Source organism: Brachyistius frenatus, unplaced genomic scaffold (genome assembly GCF_029030835.1).
Source record: "Brachyistius frenatus isolate BFR_SWC_R1_liver_20210118 unplaced genomic scaffold, ASM2903083v1 Contig_28, whole genome shotgun sequence".
In the NCBI taxonomy this organism is placed as follows: Eukaryota; Metazoa; Chordata; class Actinopteri; family Embiotocidae; genus Brachyistius; species Brachyistius frenatus.
Window position 1 is genome coordinate 952,842 of NW_027210627.1, and position 17,463 is coordinate 970,304.

The window sequence follows — 17,463 nt, forward strand, 5'->3', positions numbered from 1 at the left end:
ACTCGTGGCTTCTTGGCAGCAACGTCCATATTTGAAGCATTGTCTACCGTCACGGCTACAACTTTTGTGTTTTGTCAGAATCAGCTTTATTGGCCAAATTTCTCCAAAGTCTTCACTACAAAATATTGAGTGTGGACAGACGTGCATGTCAACTACAGCTGGTTGTAACTGGTACCGAATCTGTTTTACAATCCTTAGATGGTATCAGGACAATAAAAGTGACAGATGGCAGATGGAGCTTGATAAGGATAAATAGGGTCACCCAGTTTGATCGCCTCGGCAGGAGCTGCGATGAAACCGTCGACGTCAGTCGACCGCAGAGATCACGACAGTGTCCGACGGATGTGGCCTCAGCGGTGGGAGGTCCGGGGCCGACCGGAGCACCTGACTGAGAGACAAACTTTAAAAAAAAAAAAAAAAGAAAAAAAAGTGCCTATCCAACCAATCTTATCCAACCCTGGGAACAAAACGTGATCTGCTGCTTCGAAAACAGCTTACTCAAGAAGTCAGCATTGTTACTCAAGAGTCCGCTGGATCCGGAATCACTTTACAGCACCAATAATGTCTTATTTGGTGGACATGGTTGAGGAGTACAAGTACCTGGGTGTGTCCATCGACAACAGACTGAACTGGAAGACCAACATCAACGCTGTCTACAAGAAGGGGATGAGTCGACTCTTTTTCTTGAGGAAACTTCGATCCTTCAATGTGTGCAGCGAGATGTTGGAGATGTTCTACCAGTCTGTTGTGGCCAGTGAACTGTACTTCGCTGTGGTCTGCTGGGGGAGGGGAGGGGAGGGGGGGGGCAGCATTGGAGCCGGTGACACCAACAGACTTAACAAACTGGTTAAGAAGGCCGGCTCCATCATCGGCTACAATCTGGACAGTCTGGAAAAGGTGGTGGAGAGGAGGACGCTGAACAAACTATTGTCCATCTTGGATAATCCTGTCCACCCTCTCAACCACCTGCTGCAGGGACAGCGGAGGACTTTCTCTAAAAGATTCCTCCAGCTCCGCTGTCACAAGGACAGATACAGGAGATCATTCCTGCCCACTGCCATAAGACTTTACAATAACTCACCTCTGGCAAAATCCATCACAGCACAATAACACTGTTGACTGTGTTTCTTGGTTTGTTTGTATATAATATATATAGATATATACTGTACTGTATATATACAGTTGAAACCAGAAGTTTACATACACTGTGCAAAAAGACACATAACACTTTTTTTCTCACTGTCTGAAGTTAAATCAGACTAAACCTCTCCTGTTTCAAGTCCGTTAGGATTACCAAATTATTTAACTTTTGTTAACTATTTTGGCAGTATGCTTCGGGTCATTGTCCATTTGGAAGACCCATTTGCGCCCAAGTTTTAGCTTCCTGGCTGATGTCCTGAGGTGTTGCCTTAATATTTCCAGGTAATGTTCTTTCTTCATGATGCCATCTATTTTATGAAGAGCTCCAGTTCCTGCTGCAGCAAAACAGCCCCGCAACATGATGCTGCCACCTCCATGCTTCACAGTTGGGATGGTGTTTTCAGGTCTACAAGCTTCCCCCTTTTTCCTCCAAATGTAACGGTGGTCATTATGGCCAAACAGCTCCACTTTAGTTTCATCAGACCACAGGACGTGTCTCCAGAAGTTAAGGTCTTTGTCTTGGTGTCTTTTTGCAAACTGTAATCTGGCTTTTTTATGTTTCTTTAGGAGTAATGGCTTCCTTCTTGCTGAGTAGCCTTTCAGCCCATGGCAGCAGGACTCGTTTTACTGTGGATAATGACACTTTCTTACCAGCTTCAGCCATCATCTTCACAAGGTCTTTAGCTTTTGTTCTGGGGTTGATTTGCACGTCGGACCAAAACACGGTCATCTCTGGGACACAGAGCCCGTCTCCTTCCTGAGCGGTGTGATGGCTGGACATTCCCATGTTTATACTTGCGTATAATTGTTTGCACAGATGAACGTGGCACCTTCAAGCATCTGGAAATTGCACCCAAGGATGAACCAGACTTGTGGAGCTCCACGATTCTCTCCCTGATTTCTTGGCTGATTTCTTTTGACTTTCCCATGATTTCAAACAAGGAAGCAGAGTGTTTGAGGTGTGGCCTTAAAATACATCCCCAGGTGTGCCTTCAATTAACTCACATGTTGTCAGCTAACCTATCAGGAGCTTCAAAAGCCATGACATCATCATCTGTGCTTGCCCACGTTGTTTAAAGACATAGTACTTTTGGTGTATGTAAACTTTTGACCTCAAAGAAAGTAATATAAAATTCTCAAAGAAATTATCTTTCTCATTATTGTGACATTTAGCAAAAGTTAAATAATTTTGGTAATCCTAACGGACCTGAAACAGGAGAGGTTTAGTCTGATTTAACTTCAGACAGTGAGGGAAAAAAAGTGTTATGTGTCTTTTTGCAGTGTACGTAAACTTCTGGTTTCAACTGTATATACATATATATAAATGTTGACTGTGTTTCTTGGTTTGTTTGTATATAATATATATAGATATATAATGTACTGTATATACTGTGCATTTTATATTTTTTACTGCTATTTTATTGCTTTTATATTATTCTATTCTATTATCTTATTCTATTATTTCTATTATTATCTTATTGCTTCTGTATGCTGCTGTAGCGAAAAAAATTTCCCCTCGGGGATTGATAAAGTAAATACCTACCTGCCTACCTTATTTCACTGTCACTCCAAAAAAAACACACGCGGTTCAAGATTTCCATAAAAGCAGCCAGTAACTGTAGTATCAAATATGTCGTTAGATATTTCGTTGATATCTTAATCCTGATCTGTCTCGACAGCGGCAGTCTGATTGGATGTGTCACAGTTCAGCAGCTTACATAACAATGGGAGAAATATCAGTTACATATATAACCTTCACTGACCTTGACACTGAATTACATCACATAACTCTGACAATGGAAAAAGGCTGAACGTTTGGACTCTGGAACACACTGATGTGTATAAAGGTGAATGATGAAGGAGAGTCATCGAGGCGAGTCGGTCAAAGAAAGCCTCACATCTTAAAAAAAAGAAAAAAAAAGAAAAAAAGACATTTCAAAGCGTAGAAAATGTGTAACGGCACAAAGAGGGGGGGGGGGGGGCGGTGGATCGCCTCAGTCTGATCGGAAACCAGGCGATACTACGTCCCGTCCGATAGCCGTAACCTGACTGCGCCACAGGCCTGTCGATCAAATAGACACGCCCCCTCCCCCTCCCCCTCCCACAAACAAAACAAAACATACCTTCTTCCACATTGGCCTCATTTTTTTGGAACCGGAAGCTACGTCCACTTTTATATACAGTCTGTGTGTAACACGACAAAAGAGGAGAAAGAGAAAATGATCTTGTGTTGCAGGTTTGGTGATCTGCAGCCAAATGTAGGAAAAACTCTTCACGTGGGAAAAGATTTATTTACCAATAAAATAACAACAGCCAACATTGACCTAAAGATTCACATGAATGTTGTCGGAACAGTAATGTTAGTATTCTGCTGCAGACCAGATCTTTCAGTAGGAAACGCTGTACAAGCTGGGGGGGTGGTGATATGTTCAGATGTGTAAAACCAACAGACTCGTCCACATCGACTAAAGGCTGCAACTGCAGCCAACATTTTGTTTGGTGTTTGCAGAGATTTGATTTCATTACGACGTTGTTTTGTTTTCCTTCTGGGAAAAACAAAACAAAAAATCCACTTTGATTTAAGGGCGGAAAACAACAAAAGACAGGAAAATTCCAACTTCCGATGGCTCCTGTCTGCCAGTGTGAATGTCCCGTCTGTACATGTGTTCAGGAGTCCAGGAGGCCTGCGAGCCAGCCGTGGTCCAGTTTCTTCACCCTCCTCAGTTCCCTGAGCTGAGCTTTGGTCAGGGCGGGGGCAGCTGACTCGGTCACTTGATCCCCCTCCGGTCTCGAGATGCTGAAATCTGTTTCTTCCTCAGAATCCTCTTCCTCTTTCTCGCTAACCATCTCCTCCTCAGCGTGTTTAGTTTCCTCCCTGCAGCCATGAGATCACACATGGAGGGAAAAAAAGAAGAAGAAAGGTTAACATAACTCAGCACTTCCACTAGAGATAAACAACGAAGCCCCCATTTTTCCTATGCATGTGAAACTGCTGAATCATGTGAAAGCATTTTCAGGTGTTTTCGGTGACAAATAGTTTGATTGCGCGGCAGAAGGCTTTACGTCTGACCTGGCGTCTGTGACGGAGATCAGCAGCGACTGAACAAACATGGAGCAGAGGAACGAGGTCGAGGGCAGCACGTGAGCCGGGGTCTGCAGCAGCTGTTCACAAAGAAAATGCACATGAAACCGTTTCAAAAGATGTTTAAGGTCTCGCTGTCGATGTTCATGTACGGCGTCTCTGGAAACACCGACCTCTCTGATGGCGGCGGAGCGCCGGGGCAGAGGCGTCCTCTCAGAGGACAGGCTGCTCGCTGCGTCCTCGGTTTCCTGTCGTTGCTGCTGCCGGTGTTTCCCCAGCAACAGGTAGAACGGTGTCATGGCGACACTGTCATCAATCACAAGCTGGAGGGGGGGGCAGGAAATCTCATTAGGAAAAACAACAACTGTTTGACATTAATAAGAATGAAAATGGGTCAAAACAGGTGATTAGGTGAAGACAGAAGACGAGTGAAAGAGACTAAATCAGGGGTCTCCAAACGTTTTCCCTCTAAGAGCTACTTTGACAGAAGGAAAGTGTCCGAGAGCTCCTCGTGTTTCGTAACATTGACTCACATAGCTGAGCTCCACCCAATCCAGCTGAATAAGCTTCTTTTATGTGAACAATAACAAATGGACACGTTTTGTACCACAGCGGCTTAAATTCAACAGCAAGTTTTTTTCTGTATGCATTTCTTTGTTTATAAATCTCACACGACTCACACCTGTCAGAGAAAATAAAACAAACACGTTTATTACTTGTCCTTATTTTCTGTCTGTCCACATATCACCACCTTCATCTGTAGTTCACATGCATTTTATATTTCAGTCTTTTCTTTCTGTTATTTTGAAAAGTCCTGGGATTCAGCCCACCTGCAGTGGAGCTATGATCTCTCACTCAGCGACAGACTCTGTTGACGCTGACTCGGCAAATATTCCATTTGTGTTCTGGCCTTAATTTACGAGCAGCCATTTCTCTCCAGCTCGGTGCGAGAGTCTCCGCTGCATTTCTGCCCTCGGATCTCTGCGTGTCTCACTCAGGGAGGAGCTCTGTCAAATGTCGGTGACGCTCTGGTGCAGAGAAGCCGGTGCACATGATGAAGCTCACCTGTTTGCTGGACGCCATCAGCCGGTCTTCCTCTGGTTTGGTGGTGAACGTCATGAGATCCTGCGGAGGGAAAAGTTGACAGTCAACAGCAGGAACACGAACACGAATACACACGCAAGTAGAAAAACCTTCTCGGTGCAGATCGCTGTATGACGTTTCGCCTGGATGTCTTTCTCTACGTAAAAGCTTAACGGGACCTGGACTTCTACGGTTGTCCATCTGTCACAGGATTTCTTCTGTGGCAGAACATAAGACGGCGTATATTCGCTGTTTGTCTGGCAGCGGTGTGTTTACCATGTACTGTGTGAGGAAGTAAAGCTGAGAGCGGTTGAGCCACTGGCTGCTCTCCTCGCAGCTCTCCAGCATCTCCTCCCTCGGGGCGAAGACGGCGCGATCCACCCTCCCCGAGCACACGGCCTTGTGGGAAAAGAGCGGCCGAGGCTCGTTGGGCTTGAACACAAACACTGAAAGAAGAGAAGATGGAGAACCGGATTGCTGTACTTTAATTAAGGTACCGATGGACAGAGGAATGAGGAACTCTCACACCTACTTTTATGTTTCTAGATTTTTTTTTTTTTTTTGAAGGATAACTTTTAACAGAACAACTTTCGTTGTTAACAAGCAGCAGCCCGTCTTGGCTCGAAAGCAGTTTTAAAGAGTTATTCATTACTTGGTACAAGCAGTAGCAGTAGCTTCGCAGCGTGACGAAAGGCGTCGGCGTCGGCCGTTCCACCACTTCAGTTCAGCCAGAGATATTTGAAGACGTATTGCTGTGGAAAAGTCCAAATATGGACTCCCAGTTTTAAAACTTACAGTCGGTGGATCCAGCTTGAGAGCAGAAGGCAGCCATGTTCTCAGAGAGAGGGTCAGCCAGCAGCAGGCTGATGTCCATGGAGGTGCTCCACTCCACTGCCAGACAAGGTGGGAGAAAAACAGGGGAAAACATGACATGCATGGGACTAACTGAAATATCGACTTTATTTAACGAATCGCTACACGATGTGCATCTACGTGGTCTTACAGGTGCAGGTGAGGAGGTTCCAGCAGCAGAGCAGATTGCTGGCGGTGGTTCCCAGCAGATACTTGGAACAGCTCAGTCGCCCAAAACACAGATCCCTGATGGAGTAAAAAAAAAAAAAAAAAACAACTTCCTTTTGTTTCCCCCTTGCGACTAAAGAATCTCAAGTGTACCCCCCAACCACGCAGCTCCTCACCCCACACATATTTCACAGGATTATCTTTAGAGGAGTTTTCCGCTTTGGGGGCTTCGAAGGGGAACACCAAAGCAGGAGCTGAACTCCCACCGAGAACCAAAACGCCCAGAAAAATCCTATCTGGCAGAGAGATCAATAACCGCCAGCCTTTCACACTCCTACGGATCATTGATCTCTGACATTCCCGAGAACAAATATCATGAGTACACGTCTCGGTCAGGTCTACTGGCCCTCTGTCAGCGAGCCCGAACGTTAACCTCCGAGGTCACATGTAAAGAGTCTGGGGTTAGTGTGGTGCAGGTCGAGCAATTGACCCGGCTTTCCACATCTATAGGTGGTAGTTATGTAAGGGGGTACCGGGCAGCTGTCAAAACAGCTGACCTTTAACGTCGTCCAATTTTACCCACTTCAACTTTGAAGTCGTATTCCTCACAAATTCCGACTCGGCGTCCAAATCACACAGAAAACGTCTGCTCGTTTTAAGAGGCTTCCTGAGTTTGACCGAGTCTTTGGCGCGGGGGAGCTCATCAGTTACGCGTCATGAGTTCAAACAGACTTATATTCATTTAAGAGGGAAAACAAACAATAAATGTCCATTTCCAGGTTTTACCAGGAGACATTTTCTCAAAAGTTTTTTTTTCCACGTGAAAACATTGACTTAATCGCATTCCTTCCTTGTACGATGAATTGCAAGTCATCCTTTCTTGTTTTGTTTTGATTGCAAATAAGCTAAAAGCTGACTCGGGGGTTTTTGAGAATATTTCAGAAAAGTGGTACAGAAACTAACAACAGCAGTTTCGTGTCCTCAGCGACCCGAGGGCCCCTTTTGTGAGCAGAGGAGACATCAGCCAACATTTCTGAGACCCGAGCGACGTTGCGAAACCGCAGGCCGTCCACGAGTTCAGCTGGCTGACAGGCAGCGCGTCATTTGCTCAGGGGGTTACGTGCTCTGTCGAAACAAAACTCTGGACTGCAGCCAGAAAAATATCAGTTAACTGTTCAAAGATAGTCCGTCGCTGAGGAGCCTCGACAGAAAACAACCAACTCCTGTTGTCGAGTGTGTGTCGTGACGTCTGCTGTGTGCAGTCTCTGTTCGCAAAGGGCCAACCAAAATAATACGAAATAAGAGAGTACAGGAGCCCCAGAACAAGAGTACGATTTTATTCTGTCCATTCCCAACAGTGTTTGACTGCGAGGCCTCGTCTCTGCCTCCGTAGTTTATTCTCACACCGCCTGCTTATTCAAGGAGACAAATCCTATAAAGTTTTGTATGGGTTTTATGTTATGTATGTGTTTGTTAAGCCTACGTTAATATGTCAACATTTTCTATCCATTTGTGAAAAGATGTCCGTGTTTCAGATTGACGAGTCATGGTTTTCAAATATCTATCTTCCTATTTTACTTGTTTTTAACCGGCGCCTGGTTTTAATACGTTAAACAACCAGAGGGTGGCTTTAATGCACCTAATGGCTGTTTGCAATTGAACAACTAAAGGAGACTTTACTACCAGGTGCTGGTAAAAAAAGTGTGTGGCGCTTTGAGATTAGACGCTACGGTAAATTAAAAAAATAAATAAATAAATGGAGAAACGTGCAATGACGACTACAGCTGTTCCACACAGAACTTTTTTGAAGTTCTGTGTGGAACTCGTTCAAAACAATAAACGAAAACAAGGTGCAAACGTGTAAAGCCAGCATATCCAAAGTCTACCACAGCTATGCACAGGCATGTGAGAGCGAAGCACCGAGCAGATGTCCCATTCACAGATCAACAATCAAGACAGTTTTATGTTCAACGTGCAGAACAAACATCGACCTTCATCTTGAAGATGAAGCTAAAGTCCTGCTTCTCGTCAGCTGTGTTGAATGTGAAGGGTTTTAACCCGAGTTTATGACGGGAGGGACTCCTGCTTTCTTTTTAGTGTTTCCGTACTGAAAAGTTTGACACCCTACTTTTCTGAGTAAATTAAGTTATTCCGTTAAAAAAAAAAAATTTAATAAAATTGTGAAATATATTAGATAAATATAAATGTAACATAAATAGCTGTCCAGGAATATGGGTTATTCAATACAATATAAAACATCTGACCGAGCATCCACGGTTCATTTTCCAAAACCTGCCTAACAACACCGCAAACATAAATCGGTCCGCTGTTGTTCGACTCCCGTTGGTGTGCATGAACTGAGTGTGCGCTGACCTGATGGCTCCCGGCGGCTGCGACAGAGTTGTCAGGAGCCCCCAGGAGGCCGGGCTCCACACAGTCACCACCTCCTGAAAGCTGACGGCCAGCAGAGAGCCGTCGGCTGAGAAACGGCAGCATTCAGGCACCAGGCCGTGGTAGGCTCCGACGAAATCACACGACCAGGAAGGGCCTTCATCTGCCAGCCCGTTGAAGGGGAAAGCGAGAGGGAGACAGACACCAGAGAGTTGGATTACTGGCAAATACGGCCTGATTAGGCTCAAGCTTGGCATTCAGTCTGACGGGTTGAATGGAGCCTGGCACTTCAAAATCATGTACTCTGGATAAAAGCCTCCACTGAACAGCACTGAGAGGAGGACATGATGATATGCAGATAAGATGTAGGAGGAATTCTAAATAAAAAAATATGACAGGTCTTCAATTTCCAAGTTGTAATTTGATCCGTTTGGCCTGATTAAAAGAATGTTGTTGTACCTCCTTGATTAGGTATTTGTTTAAAAAAGAAAAAGAAAGATAAGTGCAACGTGCTCTAAACTGACTGGAAAGAACAGTATTTTTGTCACCAATACAGATACAGCTTGTAGTTTGCTGTCACGTTTACCACCCCGCACCTCAAGAGGCAACACAAACGGTAACAAAAAATATTCCAAATGGCAGCAATGTGGTTTTTCTGTGGCTGATTTTTTTGCTAAAAAGATTGAGATTAACATGCTATTACGTAAACTAAAGACTCAACCGATCGTTGTTCTTGCAGTTGGTCAACTTCTGAGTCTACAAATTCTTTACAATGATCAGTATATATATATATATAAAAAGTCAACTGTTAACCAACAGCAGGACAAGAATGCACAAGATTTAACCAGACTGACTATAGTGACTCACTATCACCTCTTACTGTACAAAGTGGTATTACAGGACAGGACATAAATCTTGCACCCTGTACCTTTACCTCAAATCCTTTGAATAAGTACAACTCAGACAAAGCTGTGGATGCTCTTAAGTGAACATTAACTTCTAAAAAAAAAAAAAAAATGGACACCGGTGGATTGAAAAGTCAAAGCCTTCAACAAAAGACTTAACAGTTAATGTAATCGCACTTGAAGCGCTCAGCCATTTGGCCGACGAGCATGTCAGACACCGAGCTACACTGCTTACCCTCCGTGTGGGCCGGTGCTGCCAGCTGCCAGGCTTTGAAGTGTCCGTCCCTGCTGGTGGAAACCAGCATGGTGGTCTCGGTGTCGGCGGCCTGGCGAAAGCACATGGCTGTGATCTGGGCCTCGTGGGGGGCCGAGATGGTCGTGTTCAGCACAAAACTGGTGTGGTTGAGGAAGTAGAAAAAAAAAAGAAGACATGAATACAAAACTCTACCAGGCAGCACCGACTCGGCAGCGTGCGGAATAATCGGATACAGCCGAGACGTCTGTACCTCTGGGTTTGTTCATCAAACGCCCACAGTTTCAAGTTAACCTCCAGCTCAGCAGCTTTCTGTTTTCTTTCTTCCACCGTGGCCAGCCAGGTGCCCGAGGTATCAAATGCAGCTTTGACCACCTCAAACTGCTCCAAGCCCGACTCGTGAATGTACTCCTGCTGCACGATGTCCAGCTGCGGGAAACACGGGAGACCTCAAGAGTTTTATCTGTCCAACTAGATCACACCAGAGTGCCTTATTTCTACAATTTACACTGAAAAGAAATGAAAGCTGATATGACAGACTAGGCCTGGTTTATATGTGCTTACATTGTACAGCAGTTTGTCTCTTTGGAGGGAGAAAAACTGCAGGTGTCCCGGTTTCCCGTTCAGCACCAAAGCTTTGCTGCGTGGGTCGACCATCAGGTCTGTCTGGACACTATCACCTGCACCAGGACGGGAAAAAAATAAATAAAATAAAAAGAGTCACGTGATACATGTCATGTAAAAGAAGAAAAGAATGACGCCACTACAAAACTGAAGTCAATCTGCTGGGACACTGGTATAACAAGACAAGACAGGGTGTGTTTTGTTAAAAGTCAGTCACAAGACCTTCACGTCTGTTCTTTTAAAAGGCCAGTTCAGAGCAAAGATGTGCGACGAGATGATTTGAAGCGCCTCTTATTTTCAACATCCTGAAACCTGCATCTCCGTAGCAACGACTCTCCGTATTTACATTTTAACTTGACAGCTTTACAAGCTTTTTGTAGCTGGATATGATTTGTGGCAGCTTGTGTCTTAAAAAGAAATCAAGAAATCACAGACCACACAAAATAAGCTAATAAGACTTGTTTTTTTTTTTTTTTTATAGCTGACACCTCTCAAATCCTGATGTAGCTCATTTACAAAAATTTAACTTTCTCCCCATCGATAAAAGGCTGGTGCAAATTAAAACAGACACACAAGACGTCATTTTAATTTAGTGAAAAACAACCACTCCCACAACAGTAGAGGAAGTATAACAAATATTATTCCTGTGAGATTTAATGTCAGTGGAATGAGCTCCTTATCCCTGTCAAACTTAACCAAGTTGAGAGGAGTTTTAAATCAGATCTGAAGACATTGTTGTCAAATAATTTGTAGTTTTATATAAATTTCATCTTGACACTTCCTTCTACAATCTGCCATCTTGTACTGGAACACAGGACCACAATGGAAAAGCGCCATAAGGCTTAATTGAGGATTTTTCTCCTCGCTAATTTTATATGAAGTGTGTCAATTGTGATCAGCATGTCTTTTCCTATCTATTTATGTAATGAGGATAGTGATAGTAACTCGCACGGACTCAAATTGGCCTTCTTCTCATGTCTTCGGATTGACTTTGTGAGTAATCGCTCCGTAGGAACAATTTTCTTCACATTTGGTCTGAACGGAAAATAAAATAATTTCATCCTTGACCTGATATCAAAATAACCACCAACGGTTTGTTTGATTTCCTACTTTTGTTAATGTCTTTGAACACAACACCGTCATTGTCTGGGGTCAAGTTCACTTCCTTACTTTCCTATTTTTCCACACATCATCAGTGTCAACAACTGGACTGGAAAACTCTTCTATTCCTGACATCTTTCTGTCGTTGAAGCAGGAGTGTTTTACAAGTACTGTAAAGGATATTTATGAGATATATGTTGGTTATTTATGAGCCCGTACAGCACGTTTATGATTGCTCTACGTGCCGTTGCCACCTGCAGTCTGTACTCACCTTTGACCAGACCCTGAATGACGGCTGACACTTTAACACAACTCTGGATGATCGTGATTTCTGAATGAGAAGAAACAGGAGTCGATTATCACGGACGAACGACACACATGTCAGAGCTGCAATCACTACTGCAGTCAACGCTCTAAATATCTAAATAAAATCTCTCGATATAAAGTGAGGTATTAAAAGAGGGGGTGGAAACAAAAGCCTTCAGCTCGGCCCCAAAAACAGATTACGTACGCGACTGTTTCCATAGTAATAACCGCTGTGCTTCATCTGAGAGCGTCACACAGCTTAGAGCTTCTTACTGTTGTCACTGTGCGAGGTGCAGAACAGCACTCCATCAGGTGACACAGCGATGTGCGTGATGGCGGCACCCAGCCGGGGCAGGAAGTCCCGCTGGCTCTCCTGGTTGTAGCGCCACTGGACGAGCACCGACTCCACGCCGCCGCTCAGCAGGTTGGTACCTGACAAACGCAACAAAAACAGACAAGTGGAAGCCTTTAAAAACAAAAGTCTCCTTACAACAAAATCCTGTTTAAAATAAAGAGGCTTTTTCTACATGACTCGTAGATTAGTGCTGTCGCCATCATGAAATATAAAAAAACAGGGCAGCACTCTCCCCCTCTAAACTCGTGAGTATCTGCAGTTGATGGCACTCATGTCAGTGGTGGTGTTAGATCGGATCAGCTGGATAGATGCACGCTGTAAACTCTATGGTGCTGCGTGTCTCACTTTCAGTCAAGTGGTCCTTAACCTTAATTACAACCCTCTTCCAGTGTAACAACCAATCAGAGGCTCAGCATCCCTCCCGCTGATCCAATCTAGCACCAACCTTAAACCGTAGCAGAAGAAAGGGGGCGTTGAAAGAGCTGAAATCAAATCTCAAGCGGTGGAAAAACAACATGGAAATAGTGATGGAAATATCTCATCAAGTTGTTTCAATACAGATGAATGACAACTATTTTAGCGATGATACAAAATAATTACAGACACTTGAAATAATCTTGATCAGGCAGTTTATGTAATAATTGTGACAGGCCTATGTTTGACACGCATAGTGAGGGGCCACGTGGATCTTATTTCACTTTAGTGCATAAAACATCAGGTAAACTTTATACAGTCTGCGATGAGCGACATAAATACCTTCTGGGGTGAAGCACAGGGCGCTCACAGCGCTGTGGTGCCAGTGCAGGGTGGAGTAGGTGTACTCCTTCTTGTGGTTAAAGTTTCTCCTGAATGGACAAACAGAGATGTTAGGGAAATCATTTACTGATGAAGTGCAGCACAGTCCAAAAAGAAAAGTGCTTTGCAAAAGAAAGGAATGGAAATTGACTGCTAAAAATATAAAATAAAACACTGCCGGGTCGAATTGAAAGAAACAGGCTGACGGAATTATAATAAACTAAGAAGGGACAAAACGATTTCACCGGTGCAGCTTTCAGTACAAAATAAGTGAGCAGCTGTTGTTTAGACTACACAATTGTTTAAGATAATCAACACGCTGCACGTGTGTGTCATGTGTGTGTCGTGTTTCAAGGCCGCTCACCACAGGCGGATCTTGCCGTCTTCGTGGCCCGTAGCGATGCAGTCATCTTTGGGGTGACAGGACAGACACGTGAACGTGTTCTTGCCTCCTGTCTTGTTGTCTTCTTTGAGGGAAAACCTGACAGCCCAAAGAAACACAGATGTTCGGTGTTCTCGGACATGTCTAAACATCAGGGAGTTTATGACTCATGACTTTTGGCACCATATGACAACTTTACTATTTCTCTCAAACAACATTCTGTGTCCAATGAAGCCGAAATGACACATAAAATATATATTTTTCATTTGTAATCTAAAGCCTTGAAAAGTTTGTGGTTTTACGTGAGATGTGTGATCATCTTTTGTTTCATTTCCATCTCCACACTTGGTAACTGATGCACCAGCTCACCTGTATGACTTCTGCTTCTTGAAGAAAAAGACTTCCAGCTGTGAACCTTTAGCTGCAGCCAGATATTCACCCTGAGAAGATAACAGTAATGATCAAATGTGGGAATTAAAATTGCAGCTTGTGCCAGAAAACCAAAACATTACCCATTAAAAGTTAATATCTGCAATGCCACTTATTCTTTTTGAGTGGAAAAGTTGATCACTTTATGCTCCCAGTTGGGTTTTTTAACAGATCAAATTGGAGTTGACTTTTTGCTCTCATAGCAAAAACTATTGTTCACTGGATCATTTTGATTTGGCTCAGCAGGAAAGACCAGGGACCACTGTTGCTCTCTCATTCCTGTCAGACCAGAGCTTGATACCCCGGACGGTGTGTTGGTGACAGCAGTGGAAGTGTACGTACCCCTCGACCGAAGGCGACGGCTGCTGGGTTGGAGCTGATGTTGGACAGCACAGCAGAAAGTTCTCGGGCCTCCACCAGCTGATCACTGCTCTGTGGCAGATGTACCGCAGCCAGCTGGAACAACTCTGCACACACACAGTGTCAAACATCAGCCCGTTATACATCCTTACCCAGTGACCTCTAATCCAGTTTCATCCTCCCACATCTTAAACCCTCTCTATGATCTGACACTTGTTGTATCTGGCGGAGTCCTCGTATCAAAAGAAGAACTGCTGTTGTCGACCTCATTGCAGATCTCTGATCTGACCTGTCGACGGTAGAATTAGGAGGCTGAAAGAAACACACAGAACTGAGACGAGAATAAAAGTTGAATGTATTAAATCTAAGACTAGTTAAGAGTTATTTCATCTATCTCATTTAATTCTGCAATATTTTTTTTAAATCAAAGCAAAAGACTTTACTTTCTAGCAGTTGTTTTTATCTATTTATGTTCATTATTTCCTGATGTCTCTGGTGTTTAATATTTTTATGATTTCTAGTTGTCCTTTGCAGACTTTGATGCTCCTATTAGGTTTCCTGTTGTTACTCCTTATGCTCTTAGTTGTTTTGGTCAACTGTATTTCTAAGGAGAAAGAAAAGTCCCTACAAAAATAAATGTACCTTTACTGTATCGAATTTGCACCTGTACCGTCTAAATCAAATACATTTAAAAATGCCACAAAATCACTCAACACAGGTTTTGACACACATAAAGGCTCCAGTGAGGTTTAATCTATTTTTTATTTTTTTATTTATTGCCCTCAAAGTTAAGAAATCCAATACTTTTCCTTTGAATAATGAGCTGATTTAAGCCGTGATTTGAAGCTTTACAACGACAGCTAGCATGCCGGTTAACCTTGTTGTGGGTTCAGACTAACATTCGTTTAAGTGCGTCTACTGGGAGTTCAGACATCGAACCCAAAGCAACGATCTCAAGTCAGAACAGACGTCAAACCTACCGGTTCTTTTGTCATTTTGCATGGGGATAACGATGAAGATGACTCCTTCGTGGTTTGCGGATGTGTAGATGGAGTAGATCGGGTATCCGATGACGTAAGTCTGGAAGAGAGCACGCACACGTCTGAGAAAACACAATATGTCCTTCTGTAGCATGTCACACGCTGCTGTACGTGACTCTCCACAGTTATTGTAGCGCGCGCACACACACACACACACACACTTCTGTTGAATTAACCTTCATGATGTCGATACTTTTAAAGCACAATTACAAATTGTAATTGAAATTACAAACAGTTTATGATACAGAAAATCCGTTTGTAAAACTCCCACGGAAAGACAGCAGCACAAAGTCCAGATATATCTTCTGTACGTGGTTAAAACAATGTTTCCAGAGTTGAAAGACAGAACATTTCGGATATTTTCCTTCATTAGCAGGCGATGTGTTTGCCGCTGAGAAGCAGCGGGGAGATCAGCATGCTTGCAGATGAACTTTTTATTGTTCACCTCCAGTCCGGCCTAACTGGTTCAAACCTTCCTTTGCTATGGAGCGAGGAATCCGCTGCATCTGTAGCCGCAGATAAAGCAGACAAGGAGAGTTTGTGGGATGAGCTGAGAGGAGGGAAACTCCCGGCGCTACCTTGATGAGGATGCCATCTGTGAAGTCCCAAAGTCTGACAGTGCCATCTGCCGAGCAAGAGTAGACCTGCAGCACAGAGGAGCACATCAACACGTGAAATAAACGATGACCGCTTTCAGTAAAATCACCAGTGAGGAAACTTAGATAAAGAACAAGGCAGCTGGAGCCTGAATATATGCTGTTATCATACCTGGTCATGAACTGTGTTTACATACTTATGTCCAGACAACAGTTTTAACTTCACGGACAGTCCTGCACATCCCACCACAGCTTATTCCTACAAATACATTTGACACGGCTTTTTACCTGCAGGTGGTTGGAGGGTCTGAGCAGCACCCCCGTCACCAGGGCGGTGTGTCCCCGCAGGTCGTGGACACACTCCTCCGTGGAGGTGCTGAACACCTTCACACACTCTCCTGAGGCGCACAGCAGGAACCTGCAGCCACACGAACCGAACAACTCAGAAACTTCACTGACAAACGAGAAGGCAGCCGCGTTTGTGTTGGTTTTTTTTGTTTTTTTTTTAAGTCGCGCGTATTCCGACAACGTTTCAGAAGAACAGAGAGTCGCAAAGACGAGAGAAGAGTGAAACTTTTGTAAACAATCGCTTGTGTTGCTAATGCTAACGGCTAGGCCCGGTTTCAGCTCTCGGGCTAAAAGAAAAACCGTCAAAATGTCTGCCGCCCAGAACAAAACATTACCGGACTGAAACCCCATACTAACCTTGAGTCGTTGGTTATGACAGGCTCCCTGGAGTTTATTTTACTGCCACCTCGGTGAACCACGCGGATGTCCCCGTGTTCAACCATGTTGTCACCGGAGTTAACTTTCACCTGTGACCGCTGACCCGACTTCTTCCTGCTCGTCTTCCTCTCATCGGCGGGCGAGCCCGTTTACATGCGCCACCTGCTGGACTGGAGTGTCACTGTGACACTAAAATAAAGCAGTTTCTGTGCAAAACACGTTCGTCAAAAGGAGTTTAATACTGCTGCACCCTCAGTGTAGGAAGGAGCGCTGCCGCAGCTCGTTTGTTCCGACTGCAGTCAGACTTTTCAACACCACAATACAATAATGTAGCACTGGTCATTTCATTTCACAACACCTGTCACTTTACATTCATTGTCCAAGCTGTATTTATTTATCTTTATTTTATTTTATTTGTTTTAGTGTATATGGTCTCTGTGTGTGTATTTATTCTTTTATTGCTCTTATTTTGTTCTAAAATAATTGTTTTGTGTCTATCTTATTTCGTTTATTTCATACGTATTTGTAAATTTGTTCATACTGTGTACATGCTGCTGTGATTACTAAATTCCCCCACTATGGGATTAATAAAGTCTAATCAATCTATCTATCTATCTATCTATCTATCTATCTATCTATCTATCTATCTATCTATCTATCTATCTATCTATCTATCTATCTATCTATCTATCTATCTATCTATCTATCTATCTATCTATCTATCTATCTATCTATCTATCTATCTATCTATCTATCTATCTATCTATCTATCTATCTATCTATCTATCTATCTATCTATCTATCTATCTATCTATCTATCTATCTATCTATCTATCTATCTATCTATCTATCTATCTATCTATCTATTCTATCAA

General features: G+C 43.5%; 1 protein-coding gene across 1 annotated transcript; it reads right to left on the reverse strand.

Annotated features, from left to right (window-relative positions):
- Positions 1-3,411: 3,411 nt before the first annotated feature.
- wdr75 (WD repeat domain 75) lies at positions 3,412-16,666 on the reverse strand. The gene is made up of 21 exons (XM_069698785.1): positions 16,568-16,666; positions 16,151-16,280; positions 15,845-15,910; positions 15,207-15,306; positions 14,209-14,333; positions 13,807-13,877; positions 13,420-13,536; positions 13,017-13,105; positions 12,179-12,337; positions 11,871-11,930; positions 10,439-10,554; positions 10,128-10,303; positions 9,857-10,014; positions 8,699-8,879; positions 6,309-6,403; positions 6,101-6,196; positions 5,582-5,751; positions 5,288-5,347; positions 4,396-4,545; positions 4,211-4,302; positions 3,412-4,015 (listed from the first exon to the last, which is right to left on the reverse strand). The coding sequence occupies exons 1-21, from the start codon at positions 16,651-16,653 to the stop codon at positions 3,808-3,810; spliced, it is 2,505 nt and encodes an 834-aa protein (XP_069554886.1). The 5' UTR covers positions 16,654-16,666; the 3' UTR covers positions 3,412-3,807.
- Between the last annotated feature and the right edge of the window lie 797 nt (positions 16,667-17,463).

Bases quoted from the DNA above. Each gene is read 5' to 3' on its own strand.
- wdr75 (XM_069698785.1), bottom strand. From the start codon at position 16,653: ATGGTTGAACACGGGGACATCCGCGTGGTTCACCGAGGTGGCAGTAAA. The intron at 14,334-15,206 runs GTAGGTTTGACG...GTGTGTGTGCAG, and splicing joins GCAAAATGACAAAAGAACCG to AGTTGTTCCAGCTGGCTGCG. The intron at 8,880-9,856 runs GTAAGCAGTGTA...ACGGGCTGGCAG, and splicing joins AGCACCGGCCCACACGGAGG to ATGAAGGCCCTTCCTGGTCG.